At 34.2% G+C, this 23,141-nt stretch overlaps 1 protein-coding gene across 6 annotated transcripts in view; it reads right to left on the bottom strand.

Annotated features, from left to right (window-relative positions):
- Positions 1 to 23,141, bottom strand: part of SERCA (ATPase sarcoplasmic/endoplasmic reticulum Ca2+ transporting SERCA) — a 122,693-nt gene that overhangs the window by 14,103 nt on the left and 85,449 nt on the right. For 4 of the 6 annotated variants that reach the window (XR_014133026.1, XR_014133027.1, XM_081770982.1 and 1 more), the window contains exons 12-22: positions 21,586 to 21,741; positions 20,819 to 20,977; positions 19,025 to 19,186; positions 16,781 to 16,903; positions 14,763 to 14,975; positions 13,374 to 13,594; positions 12,520 to 12,655; positions 10,223 to 10,375; positions 8,121 to 8,254; positions 6,479 to 6,596; positions 3,627 to 3,744 (exon numbers count right to left, since the gene is read on the bottom strand). Coding sequence is in view for 4 of the 6 variants with exons in the window: in XM_081770982.1 (XP_081627108.1) it covers positions 3,627 to 3,744; positions 6,479 to 6,596; positions 8,121 to 8,254; positions 10,223 to 10,375; positions 12,520 to 12,655; positions 13,374 to 13,594; positions 14,763 to 14,975; positions 16,781 to 16,903; positions 19,025 to 19,186; positions 20,819 to 20,977; positions 21,586 to 21,741 (1,693 nt within the window). In the remaining 2 variants the exon portion in view is untranslated. Of the gene's footprint in view, positions 1 to 809; positions 3,745 to 6,478; positions 6,597 to 8,120; positions 8,255 to 10,222; positions 10,376 to 12,519; positions 12,656 to 13,373; positions 13,595 to 14,762; positions 14,976 to 16,780; positions 16,904 to 19,024; positions 19,187 to 20,818; positions 20,978 to 21,585; positions 21,742 to 23,141 lie in introns of those variants that run through there. The other 2 variants (XM_081770980.1, XM_081770981.1) reach the window with 1 other exon arrangement.

The following is a 23,141-nucleotide window of genomic DNA, read 5'->3' as shown; positions in this document are numbered from 1 at the left end:
CACTTGAAGATTCAATTTCGTCCGGTAGATGTCAATTGCTGTAGGATATCTGCTGCCATCTAACGGTACGATGAGTAACTTCTATTACCTTTGTTTCAATAGTAGAAAATGGGATTGGATAGCTACCATTAAAGTCGCCGTTACCCATTAGGATGTTAACGGATTGACTCTATTAACGAATTCGACTGCGATAATCGCTTTATCTCTACTGCAAAAAAAAAAAAAAAAAAAAAAAAAAATTCGCTTCTGTTCAAATTACTACGTGGAGTAACGGACGTACTAACACCATATAATCTTTCGTGGAGTAACAGGTGGACTAACATAATCTTATTAAGTTCCACTTGCGTGAAGAGTGAGGACATTGGATTATGGACGCTTAATCATCTAAATCCAGCTTTCATGCAAACAGGTATGCACTTTTGCTGGTGATAGTATGCACATAAGAGCGAAAGAGAAAGAGCAACTCAATTGTAATTTCAGTGTTTTGTGTGGTTATTTCCATATATACACACATTTCCCCACTATCAAAAAGCAAGCTTAATACATTTAAAATATGGAATCCCGGAAACAAACGAACAAATACCAGACAAAACTTAACACTGATAGTGTACAAAATAAGAAAGTTTCTGTTGCTTGTAACTGAATAGTGCTGGGTAGTATAGCTAAATATAAAAAAAATATGTATATACTAAAAATGAAATTAAAAGAAAAAATAAGAAAAAGGTACAAAAAGCCAATAAAATAAAATAAATGTATATCTACAAGGCAAAATGGGTTAAGTTAGCTTTTCACATAATATGACAAACCTCTTAAAACATTAAATATTTATTAGTTAACACATGTTTCTGTAACAACTTGATGATACATATATTTACAATTTTTTCTCAAATTTCATGCTGCAGTTAAACATAATGGGAATCATGTTACCCTAAGTAACCGTACGGAGGAAACAATATTATTTGTCTGAAATCTAAATACAAAAATGTTACATATATATCTGATGCAATCAACGGATGTTTCTTTATATAACTAATTACCATGATCGTAACTAAAAATTAAAGATACTTTGTTCAGTCCTGCTTCGTCCTAAGACATGTCAAAATTGAAACATTACAACATTCTACACAACAATCCAACCGCCATAATCTTGTTTCCTCCAGAAAATAGGGTTCATTAGGGAACATATACATAAATAGGAATCACGTGTTTTCTTACTCCCCTACCCTGATATATATATATATATAATTTTTTTCACTTTTACCTACGGCTACATGAATATTGTCTTATAACGGCACTGTGATGCCATCTATTTGTTTTAAGAATAGGTTTGCAACACTGGTGTCATACTATCAGGAAAAAAAAAAATAATAAACCACACACTCACACACACCCAAAATGCATAACTTACCAAAATTTTAACGGCCAAAAAACCACATTGGTGCGCTTTGTATACCAGAAGAAATAAATACATTAAACTTTCAAAAATTTCTTTGCGGAATACGCTTTTTGTTTTCTGCGAGCTTGTTTTTCTCTGTAAATCTTCTTAAACCAAACTGCGGTCGAACACGCACACAGGAAGGTTATTAAAAGAACAAAAACACTCCAAAAAAATTACGACCAACCATCACTTTTTTTTTTTTTTTTTTTCCAATATTGTCTTATCTTCATTGTTGCGCTTATTCACAAACACTACTATGCCACATCATGCATTAATTCATTACATATTTCCTTTCATATATACTGATAAATCACACCATGTCAGTCTGTATTATATATCACTTCTTATTAGGTTCGCACGAAATCAAAAACTATTTCAAACAATCAACTTTGATAACAATAGCAACCTATCGCAATATTAATGTCAAAAAGGTTTTGCTTTTTGTTCTTAAAGCAACACAGTCTAGAATGTGTGCTACGATATTTTGCTTTCTTAAAAATAAAAAAAATAAAAAAAATAAAGAAAGAAGTAGATGTAACTAACCCATGCAGATCTAATATGTGTACATCTGAATTCTTTATCGATTTTGCTTCAAAACTCAATACATCTTTTTCCTTTCTTTAAATAACTAACAACCAACATAAATAAAATATGACAAGACATTCGCTTCCCAAACGTAGTTTTTATTATGCTATCATTCCGATCTGGATCTTACTGCAAAACCCAGTATTTCGTCAAATATTTTTTTTGTTTTCTTTCGTCACAAAAAAAAAAAAAAAAAAAAACTAATGCAATAATTTACGGAAGACAAAGTAAATAATAATTTTTGAAACTTAAAAAATAGTTTTTAAAAAAATCACTCGTTTTGGAGAACTATTAGCTGAGAGGTAGACCGACATCAAAATATGAAACGTACTTCAGTTTTAACGTTGACCTATACGTTTCGTGTTAAGTATATATATATATTTTATTCTTTTATATTACATATGTAAAAAAGTTTGAACATTATTGTACCCTTCCAGTCATGCACTGCCATTTTATTTTAAATGCATGTTTAATTCATGCATTATACATAATTAAAAAAAAAATGCATGAACGCTGTCAGCCAGCTGACAGATTTAAAATCAAAGGCAGATTTTTTTTTTTATAAACAAGACGACGAAAAAAAAAAAATACTGGATTGTCTGCATCGTTGTTTTAAATTGTAATGCATGGTTCGGTGGAAGACATTAACGCCCAAAATAATAAAAATAAACATTACTGTTTACGAACGATTTCTGCATGATATCCGAACCCTTTTGTTACACAAATAATCCAGTTTGCTCTACATTCTATATATATTAGTTTTTTTTTTCTCTCTCTCTCCTTTGGACGTCCTACTCAGCATATTGTTTACTGAGAGAAAACTTTTGATATGAAAAAAAAAAACTGAGAAAAGGTTTAAAAGGAGGCGGAAAATCAAGACGAAATATTTCGAATGCCATGCAGAATAATAATAATAAAGCAAGCACAGCAAAAACGCCAAATAATACACACTAATGAAAACAGATTTCCGTATATATATATATAATTTTTTTCAATCAAATTTAGATTAAATGAACAACAAAAGGAAAAAATAATAAAAAATAAATAAAGAACGTTAACCAATCACAACAAACAAACTGTTAGAGTCTACTTGAGAAAACTATATGTGCCAAGCATGATAGGATTTTGATTTTTTCTTTTTTTTTTTTTTTTTATGGTTTATTATTTGTTTCTAAGAATATACTTCGTATGATTTAGTTTCTCCTTTTCATAATAAAAATTTTCTTTCTTCTTAACAATTTTGATTGGTTGGTTGCACTGAACTCTTAGCCAATGTTATCATGCTTGGTGTTTCTTGAACAATGTTTTGGAAGGATATAAAGGAAGGGGTTTTTTCACTGAATCAGAATCAGGCATCATCTAATTGCACAAAATAATCACTTCTTTCTGCGTCTCTGTCTTATTAATCCATTTCTGTTTTTTCTTTCTTTCATTCTTTATTTTTTGCTCTCTGAGCAAAGGTTACGAACAGAGGTTCATGTTAAGGATTTCGAGCAAAAAAAAATATAATTAAACTACTTTTAAAGGGGTCCAAATAGTATCAACCCAAAAAAGAAAGCCCACATGACAACAATCCAGTGCACAGTAAGGAGTGCGCTCTCACCATCAGCATATCTTCTTGCCAAGAATTTCAGAGTTTCGTCCATTAGTACTACAGGTATCGAGAACTTCATCACAGTAAGCCATTCCTCTGTATCTAATGGCGTAACCTGGAATACGGTCTAAAAGAAGAGAAAAAAGAAATAAAACGTTTTGATATGATCTTCGCTGGCGAAAATCCCAATAGATATAAAGAAAATGTGTAAGCATGCTTTAAAAGTAACTTTTGCTTAGATTTTTCTTCTAGAGAAATACAAAAATAGAAGCAGGTGTAAAAAAAAGTTAAAAAAAAAACTTTCTATTTAGAACAAAAAATAATAGTGCTAATATTATTTTTTATGTTAATTTGATCCATCTTTGCTAATTTGACTGGAATTAAATGCAAAACAATACAGAGTATTACAAATACAATTTATGAATCTGAAATGTAGAAGAAAAAGATTGTAGCAATTCAAGTGTTTTAAAACACCGACAACGTTTGGAAGGTGATTCCTGACACCAACACAAGACAAAAAAGTACAGACCAACGTTGGTGAACAGATGTTTCCTTTCGGAGTTATAGGCTGCCGAAAACATGAAAAAATGAATTTTAAAGGAGTTGATCTACCATAGTTGGGTCAACATTTAACTTAGGAACTAATATGTGCCCTATCCAAAAATCTATGTTTCAGAATCCTAAGGTACTCACGCGACAATTTTTATAGAGGGAGTTTGGCTACGGGTATATAATTTGAAGTACTCACCAACTACCCCTATAAAAATTGTTGCGGAAGTACCGCAGGATTCTGAAACATGGATATTTGGATAGTAATCCGACTACGGTAGGTCCCATAGTTCTGGAGCTATGTAGCTTCAAAGTTCATATTTTCATGTCTTCGGCAGCCTGTAACTCCGAAAGGAAGCATTTATGCACCCAGGTTGGTCTATACTTTTTGTCTTTTCTTGGTGTCAGGAATTACCTCCCAAAAGTTGTCGATATTGTTTTGAAACATCCTGTATATATAAAGAGCCTGACCCTGTGTCCTTCCTGTGACCAGTCTAGCCGATCAAGACTGTGGTGACAAGATTCTGCTCTATATTATCCTCCAAGTTTCTTGGTCTAACTAAAGGTCTTTTCCTTTAGCTTCCCAAATAGAAGCTTATAACAGAAGTGGCCAAACTTTTTGATTCAGTGAACTAATTCAGACTATGAAGATCTAAGAGCAAATGGGCGGCCAATATTAAGATGGATTTTGCAAAAATAGGAATACAAAGTAGAAACTGAATCCAATCGGATAGAAGTCAATGGAGAACTTATATTAATACGGCATTGCACCTCCGGGTGCCACTGGAAATAGAGTGTTAGTTAATAGACAGGAAACATTTTCAACTCAAATCAACGAAATGTTATCGGAAGCATTTATAATCCCTTCAACTGCTGTTATATTTAAAAAATAGCTTGTACAGTAAGATAAGTTTGTGCCTTTTATACCAGTAACTATAATTTCAGGCCAAAATATGCAGGCTTATATCAAATTGTATTTGCATTGTTGAGGCACGTGGATTTCAGAATAGGCCTAGATCAAAAGAAAATTTTTCGAGCCCTGTCTACACTATTATACCAAACACGTGCTTATTACCTAGATAGAAGGGACCATCGAACCTGTAAATTTATAGATTTTTTAAATGTTAATTTTCTTTCATTTTTTTCTCGTAATCTTTACAAAAATTACACACTTACAAGAATTTATATTAAATCTAAAATGTGAGAAGAGTGAGGAACTTTTAAAATTCGCGATCTGCTGCTTTTAGAAGGAGAGCGATTAGTCTTTTAAATATATGGCAGACGATCATTCACAAAAAAAAGTATCTGTCCTCAGGCAGATGAGTGATCAAAACACAAAATGGTGTTTCTTAAGTAACTATTATAATAGTTGGCTTCTCCTTTAGTGTGTGTTCATAAGCTAGTAAGAGTACTCAGTAATACGAATCTCCTGATAGAAGACTACATTTTAACATCAAATATCCATATTCCCATCATCTCCTATTTTTTAGGTAAGAGATTAAAAGCTTAGTGGGCGGTATAGAAGACTGACCTACTAGCCGCCTTCTTTCACTACATGGTAGTGAAAAAGATATTTTCTCCGAAATTCTGTGTTGCCAACAAAACTCGAACTGGACCACAGCTCCCGGCGAGAATAGGAGGGTGAGTAAAAGTTGATTTCCGTCACATGAGTAAGAATGGAATGTCTTAAATGTTTTGCCGAAGAAAAAAGTAGTCTGGAAACTCCAAGTGCTTGCTGTTACTTTGTTATTTGACACTTTCAACCTGCTTTCAACAGAATATTTATTCTTTCGTTGAGAAAGAACGATCCATATACGTAAGCAAGTTGGTCAATGTTTGTTCATTTCCCTCTTCTCTATATAGAAAGAACCCACATGTGTAAGTCATTAATTGCAGTGTAACGAGGACCAAAACAATGGCAACGTCGTTGGACACACACATTAAGTTACAATGTCACTAGTAAAAGGATACGACTGTTGGGACAGTTCCGATTACCACCCACTAAGGCCATCTTATTGCAGCCACTATAGTAGATAATTCGTGTCCGACAGGGAGAAAAACAGTTGTTTCATACTGATCTCACTTCACTGCTTTAACTCTTTGAAGCACGGTGGTACTAATATTACACCACATTTTATATATCACCGTGCTTCAAAGAGTTAATAAAGAAATAATTAAAAAATATTCAGCATTATACTGCACATTGTATGTAATAATCTAAATTCAACCTAAACTCTTGCGTTCTCAACATACGCCAATTAATACATTTGATATTTGCTTGCAATTATTGGGAAAAAAATAACTTTACTTACAGAAAGAATGTCCACATACAGAATAACAAAATGGAGTGTGAAAGATAGAGCCATGGCAGCCAGCAACCAAATGTTGCACCATGGAGGCATGACGACCAGAGACTGATTCTCTGACAAGCTAGAAGAAAACGAGAATTAAAACATGAGAGACAGTTCTAAGTTATGGTAGATTTGAGCATCTAACAAACTAACACTATAACCGTATTTATGTCGTAAGGAATGGCAATATGAGAGAGAAATTTATACTTTACTACAACTGACGAAAACCATTCCTTCGACGAAGACGGAAAATCTGAAGCACACAATAAGATTGTATATCCAAATGGATGCTTAACAACATTCTATTGCTTAATGATTCTATCCTTTTCTCTCTATTCTAGCGAAACAGCTTATACGATGTCTTTTTAATATCTGCGATTGTTTTTTTTTTTTCTGATATATATCCACAGCAGATGTCTCAGGTAGCACCTGGACAGGAAGATCGCTCGGGCCGGCCTGACAGGACGTCGACTAGTAATATGATCATAGCCACCGTATCCACATGCTGGGTGAACGAATACTACACAATTGGTTGAGCTCTTCTGTGGCTAAGCGGTTAGCGCACGCGCCTTTGGCGTGGGAGACCCGGGTTCGATTCCCAGCGGGAACTCATGTGGTTCGGATTCCACGTTATCAGTAGGTCCCATCTCATATAGGCTCGTTGCTGAAATGGACGTTAAACTCAAAGCCAACTCAACTAAATAATTGGTTGTCGTCCCCTGATATGATCTTTAACCGCCTGTAGTGTTGGATGGCTGTGTTCGTGTCCGTAAGCGTGCAATTTAGTGGGAAAATCCAGCATGTGTTCACACTCACCATTCTGGTATAAGGCCAATAAACTACACCCCCCCCCCCTCGTCTCTGGTCTTCTAGAGAAGCATCACTAACGCGTTCTACATTTGTGACATCATCAATTCGACCTTATCTGGACACACTAGCAGGACTTCATCTTCCAACAGGATAAACGCATGACCCCATACCGAGGACACCCTAGCGTGCTCTATTAGGTATATGCCTTTAATCCTCTCCTGCTCTATGGAGTACGTGTGAAACACGGTGAGACGGCACCTGATCATCAGCCAGTCTCCGGTCATGATCATCGCCTAGCAACACCAAAATCTACAGCGAACATGGTATACTATACTCCAGACACACATTCACGATCCCGCACGACTGACGTGTAATAGCTGATTGTAAATAAATCTGAGTTTTACGTCCCACGGTTATGCCGGTTAGGCTAAAGGAGACGGTGAGGATGAGTAATGAATGAAATGGTGGAATGAAGAAAGTGGGAGGAAACGGGAGAACTCCGAGAAAACCCACGCACACGGTGTTTGTAATAGCTGATTGTGTGACTGCTCAGGGTGGTAATAAGTATTACTAAGGCGAGTACAGTACGATTTTGAAATAGTGCAACATTATATAAAAATCTTGTTTACAAATACTGAACTACCGCTGGCCTAGCAATTTATTTCGTTTAGACTCATTCGTAGAGACTGTGTAAACACAGAATCCAGAACAAGCATATAGTTTCTTAAAAAGTGCAGATCAAAGTTGTGTACGTTTTTTAAAATAATATAATCCCACGTAAGGATTGATTTACCTGTTCATTGCGTTGAGCATCTCGATGGTTACAAGTACAGACAATGCCATAGTCATTGGATGAGGATCATTGAACACTTTGCAGTTAACACCCTTGAATTGTTCTGGTGTTGTGATGCAGGCCAAATGGTGAGTCTACAACAAAAGAAAAATTTACATTCTAGAGTTGAAACATGTGGAAGATTATTTTCTTCTAACAAGGATTTAAAGAAATAAAGAGAAAGCTCACTTCAATAACAAATTAAATTAATAAATTCAAAAATACTTACAAACTTCATAGCTTCAAATTTCTTCAAATTTCAATTAGTATTTTTAAGTAGGAATTGCATTAAGTTATATGATAAACTGTTACAGAAGTAGATTACGAACACAACTTTCGGCAAATGACAACATTGATAGAATCACTGTTTTCTCAGTTCAAGCACACTTTTCTATAAACTCTTTTATATTCGGTTTGAAGAACCTAATATAAATTGCAAGATTACTTAAACCGTACTGAGTATCAAAATTTCACCTTGTATCTCGGACTGTTCCTTTTTAGAATTTAACTTCCACTATATATACACTTCGGCCCCCTCTGTGGCTATGGACTCGTGATACTAAGATGAAGGTTCGGAATTACCATCATCATTCACAGAGGGGGTCAAAATATATAGAGTAGAAATTAATTTGTAAAAAAGAACAATAGTCCCAGGTATAAGATAAGATTTTGATTTGAATAACTCCCATCTTTTGAGTATATTGTATCGCCCAAAATCTTCAAATTTACACAGGACAAAACAGCATTTTTAAGTAATTTTGAAGTTTACTTTTTTTTTTTTCTTTGGTCAAACTCTCCTTCCAATATTTTTTAGACACAATCTAGCCCGGTAGTAAAATTACTTTCCTTCTTTTTTCCTGTTTTAAACTGTATGTCAGTCTTAACTGCGTAAAAACAACTTAATTCTTGAATTTCAACATCCTCTAAATGTGGTCTAAATACGTACTTATTCGGCCTACGCTCCTGCAGGAAATGTGTGTCTTTTTGTTGCTGACACATATGACTAACGTTCTAGCTCATATTGAAATTATAAAATCTACAAATGATGGTTCTCTGGAACAAAACATTATCACTGAACTTTTAGTGCAGTTAATAATGATCAATATCATCTAACGACTACACATTTTTGACTTCGTGTATTATTTTGGCAGCTAAACAAACTATTTATGGAAACTACGGTAAAATAATACGATTATATGATTTGCTCTTTTCGCTGTGAAACCACGCATTTTTCCCATTCAAAATTCAGTAATAATACACAATAGACTCCCGAGTACCCGGCCTAGTATTCTTTTATCGGAATTAAGTGACAGGAAAAATCCCATCCCACATTTGGAAGGGCTCAAGACGATTGAGGCAGCGTTGCAGTATATCAATCAGCAGGAGGAAGCGACGCCAGCTAATATAATCTGTTTGCGTAAGTGGAGGGACATTTCGTCGCGGAAGAGAGCTAAATTGCAGAAGCAGTTATCTATTAAGGACTTTTTCAAAAATTAAAAACTAAGTTTTGACTCTTATCTTCGGGTTACCTTTTCATATCCGTGTACTGTAAAATCAGTTTAAGTCAATTTTCTTAAGAATTAGGCCTACGATTTACATTAATGTTTTGTTTACGTTTCCTGGATTTAAGTTGGACATTACAGAATTTGTTAAAATGTGAACAATTTACATATACTTTACGTATTCTTTAACTTACTTTTTCTCTAATAAATTCTCGAAATGTGCAGTGCAGTACATAATCATTTATAAACTACCAGCACAGAGCCAAATAAGAAGTGACAAAATACATACTATATTATAACAGTGAGTTTTGGTATAAAAACTACTTCTCGTATTGGTGGAGCAAAGAAATGAGTTCATAGAACTCCGGCCTATCCGGCTTTTTTGTTATCCGGCCTGCCCTTCCGCCACATTAGGCCGGCTACTTGGGAGTCTACTGTATATATTAAATGAAAGATGGACACAGAAGTCCAGCAGGATCGAAGACCGAACCAGAAAACAAAGTTAAAATTTGGTTACAATCTTTATATAGTACGAGTTTAAGACTTTTATTAATTACTTACCAGTTGGTAGTAGGTGAGTCCTGGGCCGTTAGGAGAATACATGTACCACCAACAAGAAGCACCAACGGTTGCAGCACCGACATATCCACCAATAGCAATGTAACGGAAGAACAACCAGCCAGTGATCAAAGATTCATCCGCCTTCCTTGGTGGCTAAAATAATATAAATACAGATTAACTTCTACATGCAAACCACAATTCCTAATAAAAATAAAAATATAGGGCTATACGAAACAGTTGGCTCAGTGGATTGCAGGGTTCAGTGTAGTTGAGAGTAATAGAATTCAAATGGAACAATTCCTCCAGAGAGTTCGATTTAGACGTGTGAACAACTGGTTACGCGTTGTGAGTGAGAAATGAAACGTTTCAGTTTTGTATCTGAGGGTAAAAATTGGTTTATTAATGTGCACTAGCCACTGAGATATCTATGGAAATATGTTTGTATATTTAGGTATTAAAAGAGAGGGCCAATCCTGGAAGAATTTTTGAGCTAGATGTGTGTAATGACCAAATCTCCATGTGTTGAGTGAAAATGTATTTGATACGGAGATGTGTGAGTTGATTTATATAATACTGAGAAAGAACTGTGACTATAATATATTCATATATTATAATAAATACTGTTACAAAAGTATAGTGAGGATGTCCTTATAGTGATTTTTATTATGAACTAATTTTGAGGATATTCATTTTATTTTATAAAGAAGTGCATTTCGTTTCATTTCTGCGTTTTCTTTTATTTTACGCTATAATGCACTCTTTGTTCATATTTGAACCTCACCTGTGGGAACTATTCTGATAACGTATTCTCACATACCTCTCTTATACGTCATAATAATGCTCCAGCCAATGAGAGTACATGTATGGTCGAAATTAATAAAAATTCATATATTATGAGGGGTTTGAGACTTCATTTTACGCCTGGGTTTTAGACCCAAGGGCGAGGATTCAAGGAAGCGGGAAGAAGGAGAAACCATTCGGAAAGATCGCGGAGTGATGACTGGACCTGCGTATGATAACTGTTCAATTTTCTGTTAGTTAATTCTTTTATTATTATTATTATTATTATTCTTTTTTCTTAAACCTTTGTGTAAGTATGTAGAAAGCTAAGAATATGATTAATACAAGTATAGTAAGTTAGACCATGTATATGTTTGATTCAGGATTTCTCCTCTATACATGTTACGTGCATAGTTCGTCGTAGTATTTTATCTATAACTGCTTAATAAGTAACTTCTAATATAGTGGTTTATTGCGGTTGTTTGTGGTGAGGCTGGAATAAGACTTCGTTTTGTTTGAATCGCATCACAATTTGCAGGAAAATAGCATTTTTGAGCCGATAGCTTTGTATGCATTCACGTTGACACAAGCGAAGCTGTCAATGCACGGGTGCTGAACGGATTCCAAGTTTGATTCCCGAGCTTGGTTATCACTTTGGTTTCTTTTGCCATCCGTTGGTCTCTTAACTCCCAATATTTTCTTCTATTTTTCAAATTATCGATTAGCTGTGTTCTTCCTATTCCTCGCTTTTCTTTCATATTTCCTTCTATGGTGGTACGAAGAAGAGAATTTCTTCGCAAGATGTGTCCATCCAATCCAACTGGTCTTCCTGCCAAGGATGCTTACAAAGTGTCCTCTTCTTGCCTATCCGTTTTAAGACATATTCGTTTGTTGCTATCTCTGTCCATTTTATCTTCTCCATTTTCATCCAACACCACATTTCGAAGCTCTCTAAATATTTCTTCTCTAACTTCCGTAATATCAAGGCTCTGAACCATACAGCCCAATGCTCCATATATAGCACTTGACCAACTTCTTCCTAAGTCCAATATTAAGCCTGCTAGTTAAGAGTGATCTTTTCTTGTTGAATGCTTCTTTAGCTATGATAATTCTTGACCTGATCTCTTTGGTGCAGTAAGCGTTTCTTTCAAGATAACTTCCCAGATACTTGAAATTATCGACCTCTTCAAGTTTTCTTTGTTCTACGAAAAATTGTTATTGTTACCGTTTTGAAAGATGTAAATTAATAATGAACAAAAATTGACAAAACAAGTGAGATGTATAATACATACCGTAACTTAGAAGGATGTGAATAATTTACTCGAGTTACAGTGTCTAATATATAGTGAAACCACTCTACGCATTTAAAGCGATAATAGCCAATATTTATAACTGAAATGAGATGAATATAACAAGGATGTGGACACTTGCTCATTGACAGAGGTGATAGTGTCCATCGAAACCGTCCCGGCATAGAATAAGGATAATGAAGATAAACATTCATTTTTCCAATTTACCTTGTTCATGATGTCCAGATCAGGTGGGTTGAAGCCCAAGGCAGTGGCAGGCAAACCGTCTGTCACCAAGTTCACCCACAGCAGCTGCACAGGGATCAAAGCCTCAGGCAAGCCCAAAGCAGCAGTTAAGAAAATACTGGAATGAAGGATAATATTTATTTTTACTACATACAGTAGTTTTTCTATTAAACACACTTTCGACATAGAAACATTATATGGACAATAATAAAAACTATACAAGAAATTCACATTTATCTGTATGAAAAGGACCAGAAATAATCTCCGTCGCTGAAATGAACTGCATGGATAAGTATAAGCCCGGGAGAAAAAAAAAAACATCTAATAACTGTAGGTGCGTGGGGTTCTGAGTTCGATTCCCGGTGAAAAAGCATTGAAATTGGATGCATTACGGTAGTAGGTTGACGTCTTATATAACCTCGGTGCTGAGAGGGATGGAAAATTTTAATTAACGAATACCTGTCAAATCAGCAATGTATCTTATACTCTAGAGTATGGAATTCCGCCTCAAAATAAGCACAACTCATGTGATACACGTACCATACTAACACTATTGTGGTAATTACATGCTTTCACTTTTATCGTAATCTTTGATGCTTCTTCATCCAGCCTCAATCAGACAGCTTCTGGAAACTTTGTCGTAGAAGTAACTCACTTCTTGCGGTAGTTGTAAGTTCAGTAATCCGCTTTTTACTCTTTATCCTACGCTGTTCCATATACTGTATATATACACACACATATGCACATAACTGGTATTGAGTTCAAATGATCTAGGACTCTTAAACCAAGTGTTTCGCACTACGACATAATTAAGAGGCGAATACAACCATTCTTACCTGACGACTTCACCAATGTTGGATGAGATAAGGTATCGGATGAATTGCTTCATGTTGTTGTAAATGGCACGGCCTTCCTCTACAGCGGCTACAATGGTGGAGAAGTTATCGTCGGCCAACACCATCTCAGAGGCAGACTTAGCAACAGCAGTACCAGAGCCCATAGCAATACCGATTTCAGCCTTCTTCAGGGCAGGAGCATCATTTACACCATCACCCGTCTACAAACAATAACACATACAAGTATTACAAAATATATGATTAGCCTACTAAAATCTATGGACTTGCCTACCGACCTGCAACTTGCTTTACTATCAAACAACGAAAAATAGTTATTGTTGCCGCTCTGGAAGATATAAATAATAACCATTCTGGAAGATATAAATAATAAACTGTCTTGTCTTAAAAAGTATTAATTATCTTCCGGCACAATGTTAGAAAATCGCTGAATCAAAATATAACAGGAACAAATAGGAAATAAACAATGAAGATTTCGATATAATGTACGAAAATTATGCGAAGTACACCTATGACTAAATTTAATCCCTAATAATAATATATCTATCTACTTATTATTATTATTATTATTATTTTAAATTGTAAGCTCCATTAAATAAGAATTTTTATATCCTATCTTTACTTATATTTCAAATGCACTGATTGCCTCTATGTTCACGGTTGTATTAGCCCGGGAACTTCTACAATTTATTGTGTTATAATTTTAATTTTTACATTCTTATCATTTTACATTTCAATGTTTAACAATTAACTATTGTTACAAGAAACAGTTCAATTCTTGTATTGAATTTATCAGACCTGAACTTTTACACACAAGGAAAAATTTTAATGTTAATATTGACAGTTTCTGTTCTTGAGCTTTCAGCTATTGTTAACTTATTTATATTTTTCTAGAAATCTTATACTTTCGTTCGAATATAGTCTGTTCGCTCCTGCCTATACATGCAAATATAAAGCTGTAAAAACATTTCTTTCTTTCCTTTTAACGTAATTTTGTACTCAGTGGCAAAACCTTTACCTTGTTCTGGAACAATTAATGAATTTTGCAGATTATTATGTATTATCTGTCAAAGGCAATTAGGAATTTGTAAACTACTAGAAGTCAGACAAAATATTTTATCTTTTAAAAAATGAGCAATATTTTTGGAAATGTTACACATGCACGTTGAAAAAAGGTAATTTTATGTGTAGAATGAGTACAAAATAATTTAATTCTTCTGTTCAGTCAGACTAAAAAGTACTTCCAAATACGAATTAACTTCGTTTTCAAAATGACTCCACATAAGGCACCTAAACATACTGTGGTACTTCGCATTATCTAACCTTCGACTTCCTCAAAATAAGATTCTACTATAACGAGACAATTCTTACCATGGCAGAGATCTCATTCATGCTTTGCAAATATTCAACGATCTTGGACTTGTGAGCAGGCTCGACTCGTGAGAAGAGACGGGCTCTTGCACAAGCAGCCTTTTGCTCATGAGGTGGCAGGTCATCGAACTCTCGGCCAGAGTAGGATCGTCCAGTTGTGTCTTCATCCTCACCGAATACACCAATACGACGGCAAATAGCTTCAGCAGTAGACTGGAATTTAAAAAAGAAGAAAGAAAAAAAAAAGTGTTAAATTACACGTCACACAGTACTTTGCTTCCGCTGCGCTGAATAGATTTAATTCAATATTAATAATAGATCCTATAGAGAGTGCTTTTTATACATTAATGCAGGACTGGAAAAATTCCGGGCGTCAGGTTGTCATGGCGACTGGAAATATGAGTCTGGTGCCTAGCTTCTTTCACATTGGTATTCCTACTTTTTACCTGTTAGTAGTTCTGATTTTTATGTGCTTCGATGAATTAGAAACAAATATTAAATTCGTTAAGTTTCCAATTTACTTTGAACCTTAACATGAACGTTTCATCATTAGAGGATTTTTCTCCACTCAGAACAGTGGAAAATTGGTATTTTAGTATCCCAGCCCCCGCCAAGTGAACTTTGTGGTGGACAAACACCGTGTGCGTGGGTTCTCCCATTTCCTCCCACTTCATTCATTCCACCATTTCATTCATTACTCATCATCACCGTCTCCTTTAGCCTAACCGGCATAACCGTGGGACGCAGAACTCAAAGATATGGTATTTTAGTGTTCAAACTACAAGACGTACATGGACATAAAACATACACAGTTCTTTTGTAAAATTTCACTTATATTGCTTTCAATTGCTGTTTTCTTTGACAGACAGCCTATATACTACGATAAACTTGAACTTTTTATACCCGTAACTATGCAGGCCTATGTATCAAATTAGATTTTATTATTGTAGCATGAGAACCGGCCCCTAGGTTGAAGAAAATTTTTCGAGCCCTGCATTAATATATGCATTTTAACGTACTAATTTATATAAAAGAGCAAATGTCGTTACCTATGTGGTGCGTCGTGAAGTATTATTTTGCAGCTATATTTCACAAACCTCACTATTTACTTCAGGCATTTTCTCTGGACTATTTCTTCTACAACAGCTATTTATTCATATTTTTCCTCTTGCAACGCGAAAAAGGATAACTTTATCACTTAAAGTCGAAATTAAGTAGACTATTACGCCTATTCTCTACTGAGAATTGAACACTTTGCTATGACCACATGATGTATAACTGAAATACAGCAGCAAAATAATACTCCACGCTGCACCACACAGGTTAAAATGTTTGTTTTTATATAGTTACTACTAAGATCTGTGGAAGTCACATATTGGAAGAATACTAACTGACATAAGCAAGATGATTGGTTGGATTTGAGTTTAGCCTTCTGTTTAGCACTGAGGCCAAATGAAACGTGGATCTACAGCTTAAAAAGTATGATGAGCTCCCGCCGGGAATCGAACTCGCATCTCCCGCGTAAGCTAACCATATACTCACGACGGAGCATCTGATGTAAGCAAGATATTACATTAGTAATGAAAGCATACTTACACGGTTTTCGTATATGTAGTAACCCTAATCCTAACGTTCTCCCTATCTTGCCTAGTATGCCTCTCTGAACCACAGCAAAGGAAATGGCCAACATACCCTTGCTGTACTAGCCTAGTAACTTTACCTTGCTACGTTAACATAAGTGGACTAGAATATGCTATCGCATACTTAAGACACAGACAATGTTCAAAAGTTCTAACCATAAATCAAACAAAAAATTTGAATTTTATTTATCTGTGTCCTGAGTCTGTTGTTAATAACCCTATTTTCTTCATTTATTAATGTGGGGATTATGATTTTTTTTCTTTCTTGCCTCTTTTGATGTATACTTAATAAGCAATAGAACCTACAGCAACAAACCTCAAACTGTTTGCTAGGAGCTCTGTTCTTGATTAAAGTGATTATTATGTAGAATTTCGTACCTTATTGTCACCAGTGATCACAATTACACGGATACCAGCGGCTCTGCACATGTTGATGGAGTCAAATACCTCCTTACGGGGAGGGTCAAGCATGCCTACAACACCAACGAAAGTAAGGTTAACCTGTAAAAAGAATAACACACACATATTAACCCCAAGTGTACAGCTTGAAATATTTATAATCATTTTCAGAATTAGGAGCTTTAAGATAACGTCCCTAGATATTTTAACTGAAACTACCACGAAACACTTTCATTTGAACAACTTAGTCAAATTTGGGAATTTATCGGAATGGGAATATATATATATATAATACTGCTTACGAACTGCCGTTCTTCTGCTACTTAATCTAAAACATCACTAGATATATAACAAAATATTACTGAAGTTACTGATTCCCAAAGTATTGCCACTTTCTCCCAGAAAACTATATTATTAAGTATGCAATAATCGCAAATTTGGAACGAAGTGATCGCCTTGATTGATTATTCATAGCATTTTTTTAGTGCATCAATTGGTTTCGCAAAAGAACACGACATGAAAATAGCTGAATTTAGCATATCAGCAAACAATATAATGGCTTTAAAAAAAAAAATTGTGTTCGCAGAACAAAACGAAAAGGGCTTCGCCTTATTTCCAATGCTGAAAATTCTATTTTCCATTGTCTGCAATGAAAATTCGCGCGCCAAAGGCTTTTTGAAGGTTAAGTCTATGGGTATCCCGCTTTTCGGTGATTATTTCACAATGGTTATGTCCAATCGAGACATGCGACCCCTTATGACATTCAGCACGAGCTCTCGAATCAACACGCCAAATTTGGTTAAGAGTCTTCATCCCGGCGAAATTAAAATACCGCTAATTTTACAGTAATTATGTGATATCTTCAAATAGATAAAAGATAATTAAAATATGGAACAAGAGCGCCATAGACAATATTATTTTGCGTAAGGTACCGTTATCACAAGTCACCTAGCGGCTTTCCGTTTTCAGATGTTTAGAAACGCGAAAATAAATGCCGATTTTCAAAACAGCTCGAAATCGAAAGCAGATAAGTGAGTGGTGATAACGGTTTCTCATGTAAAATAATATTGTCTAGGGCGCTCTTGTTCCACATTTCGATTATCTTTTATCTATTTGAAGATATCACATAATTACTGTAAAATTAGCGGTATTTTAATTTCGCCGGGATGAAGACTCTTAAGAACGATTCAGGCATCTCCGAGTAGTATCCGGACAAACAAACGCGTAAGTCGAGTGAAGAGGAGTTTCGCTCCAACAAGACAAGTAAACTATTAAAATTTATGTTTTGCTCACAACTGAAAATAAAAAGTGCCTCTCTTAGTTTCGCAAAGGTGAAAATACATATGTTAATATCTGTTCTACTTTCATATACTGGCTGATTACTATTAACAGATACAGGGTGTCTACTAAAATTCCAAAATGAAATTTCGTGACCTTTTCTTTGTCAAATCATAAAATTTCCTAACATTTTCAAGAGCGAATTAGGCCGAATTTTTATCCATGCTATAAAAACGTACTTTGCTTGCGATTTGGTAGAGTCTAAATCCGACCATAGACATTTTTGGTGGTGAATTTTGACGTTTTATAGAACAACGTTTTCCAATCTGTACTTACATTTGTACAGTTAAAAAAAAAAAAAAAAAAAAAAAAAAAAAAAAAAAAAAAAAAAAAAATCGTGACCCAAAAGCTAAATTTCGTGACTTTTTTGTGACTTTCAAGACCGTTTTCTGATTTCGTGACTTTTTCCTGACCAATAGACACCCTAAGATACCAATACCAGCAGCTAACAATATGAAACCTAAAAAGAAACTCAAAATCAATAGATACACTACGAAACATACTTCACACTGATATGTAAGTTTGAAGTAATGCACTGCTGTAGAACGAATCTGAGTTTCGGCCCATCGTCCTGTCAAGCGTACAAAAATGATGTTCCCTAGCGCTATTGACGGTACATTCGATGAATTACAAACTTTGTCCCGTCAAATGTACAACAGATTTTAATATTTTCGAATTTTGTATTAATCACTAATTATCAGTGCACTATTCACTTCATCCAAACTCAAATATGAAAGAAAAACTGTATATTAGCTATATAATGATTAACTAGACATGTATTCATTACTAATTATCGAATTCGACTTCCCTAGAATTTAAAAGTGACAATTTACTCACTGAAAAAATAATAATCACTATTATTTACAGAAATGCACGCTAATTCACCTCATAAGTGTAGAATTTGGTGGAGTCAGCGAGGTCCATTTCTTCTGGCTTCAGTGGGTTGTCAGCAGTGGCCAGAGCAAGGCAACGCAGTGTGTCTCTGCCAGTACCATATTGCCTGGTGAGGTCGAGGATGCGGTTCTTCAGTGTTGATGTCAATGGGTACTGTAAACGAAAGAAAATTTCAATTATAATCATTAATCGAACATAAAAAAACTATACCGAAATATTTATAAAATCAAAATACCAGAATATATATATATATATATAACCAAAATATTTACACTATTTCCAATAAAATAATAAATTACCATAAATATAAGAAATAGTTGAATAATTTAAAAAAAAAAAATTATCTCATATACACACTGGTGAAATGACTTAAAAATATACAAATTCGGGAGCACGATGGCTCAACGGAAGAGCGCTGCCCTCTGGTGAGAGGAATCCCTGGTTCAATCCAAGACTGAGTTTCTGATAGACAACATCGTGTCCATGGGTTTTATTTGCATATTCCTATTTCCCACTACACTATCATTCCACATCTTCGGCCTACAGTGGGACGTCAAAGATTTAACTTTATTTTCTTTTTTCACTAAAAACAATCCTTTGGTAAGAATCATTTAACACAGCAGAACATAAAATTGCGAAAATAGTTTTCAAAATTTTCACTGATTTATAAATGATCAAAAATGTTAATCGCGATTGGAATATGATGACGGAATTTTGAACATAGTTTGTTACAAGCAAAAATACCTATTTATTTATTTATTTAATTAATTAATTTTGTTTAGTTGATGAACTTATGTAGCAGTGTTTAATTCAGTGGTAGTCAAGTGCTTGGATACTTTTTTTCAGTGTTATAACAAATTGCTTCAATTTAATGTGTGGAGGAAAAATGCAAGTATTAAAAAGTAGGTAGGCAACTTGTTCTACTTCAAGATATATGCTTTGATAAAGACACCCAACACGAATATGCAAGACACGTTGACTTTATTCTTTTTTTATACATAAATGTGTATTATGCAAAATGAAAACCTTCACTTTTTAACTGCAAATATTATTTATTCTCATTTTTATAATTATTTTCCTCAAATTCACCAGAAAACAATTACAAAATTAAAAAATAAAATAAAATAAATAAATAAAAGAAACAGTATACATCACTAAGTATAAATGAAATCTGACCAAAAAAAATTCTTATTATTACTAACTTGCAGAATGCCCGTTCTTCGAAGGGGGAGAAATTTTTCATTTTGGATACAAAGGGCTGAATTTGGATTCAAACGGCATCGGAAGTATCACTGTTCATTTCAGCGACCCCGAAAACTATGGATTCGACACTATATATATATATATCCCTTTCCCGTCAAAGTGAAATGATAAAAACTCTTACAGGTTCGAACCTATGTTGAAAATCTGATCGAAGGTTCAACAGGTACGGAGTTACAAACATCGTGACTTTCATTTTTATATATAGCTTTGTGTTACACTTTGGACAATGAGTCCTCAGATAGTGTATCTGGTAAAGACGAATGATATATTACCGAAACTGTACCAGATTAGTGAAACAAATGTTTGCTTTGGTCAAATTTTATTCTTATTCAAGTTATATGTGGTCCCAAAACCGTCAGAATTATTCAGATAAGTAATTTTGAAGATCAACAAATGTAAAACTTTGGTAAAATTTTCACTCAACTTTTCGAAGGTTTTCACACGAGTATTCTACGAGTTTAACAAAATTGCTTAAAATAAAGTTTTTAAAACTGTATTTCATATAAGAAAAATAGCACTCACCTTCTGGGATCCAATACGAGCATGTGTGCAACGGTCCAATACACCCTCGGGAGCACCCTTCACAAACAATTTGGGTCCAGATCCAAGACGAGATGGCTTCAATGGTACGCAGTAGCTGGACATGGATTTACGATCTCGGGAGAATTCCAGAGTGAATTCCTGTTAAATATACAAATTTACGATTAGAAATTATATTTCTGGACATGAGGAAAACTAAAAATACTCAAAATGGCTGTTCTGAAAAGGCTTTTACACCTTTCCGACCTAGTGTATCTACCGGAAATGTTTTATCATTGTTTCTAATATCTAGTACAAAGATAACAGTACGACTCTGTAACGTTGTGCAAGTTATTTCAAGTATTGCTCTATTTTCTGTTTTTACGTAAATGAAACACATTATTCATAGTTTGTACTATTCTCCAATAATAAGAAATGATAATTTCTTTTCTGAATGGAAACAATAATCATAATTATAGACCTGTAGTGTTATGCCCACTATCAGCTCCGAAGTTACATGTAATGTTGCCTCGCAATTTATCATGTAATCCTAAACACAATGCACTTCTACTGGGAATATTACAACATATTTATTTCTCAATTAAAAATAGTCCTCATATTTTCTAGTATTTCTATGTCCTAAGAAGTTTTGTTCTCAAAAAATTTCCTTTTTTAAAAAATGTAATCTAGTGCAAATGTTACTTTGAATTTATCTTGACTAAAGAAAGAATTAGATACATTACAAAAATTGGATGACAAATATACATTACCTTCTTCCACTTGGTTTCGATGTCCTGTCTTACAACAATGGCACTGGATCTGCGGTCAAGACCAGTCTTGTTCAAACCGAAGGGGTTCAATTTCTCAGCCAATACGATCAAGGCGGTTTCTGTGGCTTCACCGACCTTCTCGAAAGCTTGTTTGAACTGTAAAACAACATCAATACAAAATTATTTAAAGGGTTTAAAGAATATTGAAAAATATATTTGTTTAAAGGGAAAATATTAAAATTCTTCATATTCTCGGGCCGACATTTAACACATACGAGAAATATACACATTGCTTGCAGGTAACAGACATAAAAACTGAAACAGAGCAAATTAATTATTTTCCACCATATCTTCTGTAAGTGAAAAAGTGCGACTGGATTACCTCTATATCTAAGCGTAACTCTCGTAAGTAGGGCCCGGATTTATATACACTAAAAGACTGAAAACATACACAAAAGTATTAGAAAATACGCATTATACATAACACAATATGTACCTAAGAAGTTTATTCATTTCAAATTCTTAACTGGTTCATACTAGCTCTGCCATCTTAAATAAGGTAAACTAGAAATACAAATCGCTGAGCAAAGCAACGTTTATTTAAAAATAATAAATTTGCAACAGTTTCGCCAACTAACTGAACATATTGGCTTTATCAGACACTGAGCCAATATCTTCAGTTAGTTGGCGAAACTGTTGCAAATTTATTATTTTTAAATAAACGTTGGGGAAACTGTTATAAATTTATTATTTTTAAATAAACGTTGAAATTTATTATTTTTAAATAAACGTTGGGGAAACTGTTACAAATTTATTATTTTTAAATAAACGTTGGGGAAACTGTTACAAATTTATTATTTTTAAATAAACGTTGCGTTGGTCAGCGATTTGTATTTCTAGTTCAAATTCTTGCTTACAATGCTTACTATGCGTAGAATGAATTTCCATAGTGCACTACTACGAATTTCTTAAAAAGTTTTGTGTTGTCAAACCTTGTCTATGGTCTACTGAATTAAGTTTATAGATCGAAAATGATCCTTCAACATCTACTGACTGATATAATATCTGTACATGGCACAGAAAGTTTGGAACATTTATCTGACAAAGATTTACTGATGCCACATATACTAGTTGATTGATTTGATCTTTCTTGGTTCTGGATTTGAGCTAAATATTTTATCCAACTTCTTACAGGATATCCAATACATACAAAATTACCGATTCAGAATATCAATAATGTTACAATGATTCGTAACCAAATATAAGCTGATTATATCCGAATACCCTTGGAATATGTATTAACGTTCAAAATATAAAACGATATTATTCTGATTTATAGATTTTATTTATTATGAGTATGTTTTACTTTTTCAATTCTAGACTCTTTGGTTATTTCTACTCCTGTAACTGGATGAACGCAAGCAAGTGATAAATAGGTCACTTCTGTATTCGGTAACAATAAAAGCTAACCGTCATTATGTTTAAATTTATTTTAACACTGACACATATGACACTAATTTTATTGTGGTTAGTAATTACACAGTTGACAACTACAC

The sequence above is a fragment of the Thermobia domestica genome, chromosome 9, assembly GCF_964235325.1.
Source record: "Thermobia domestica chromosome 9, izTheDome1.hap1.1, whole genome shotgun sequence".
Taxonomy (NCBI): Eukaryota; Metazoa; Arthropoda; class Insecta; order Zygentoma; family Lepismatidae; genus Thermobia; species Thermobia domestica.
The sequence above is the reverse complement of the archived record's forward strand: the minus strand, read 5'-3'. Positions and strand labels throughout refer to the sequence as shown.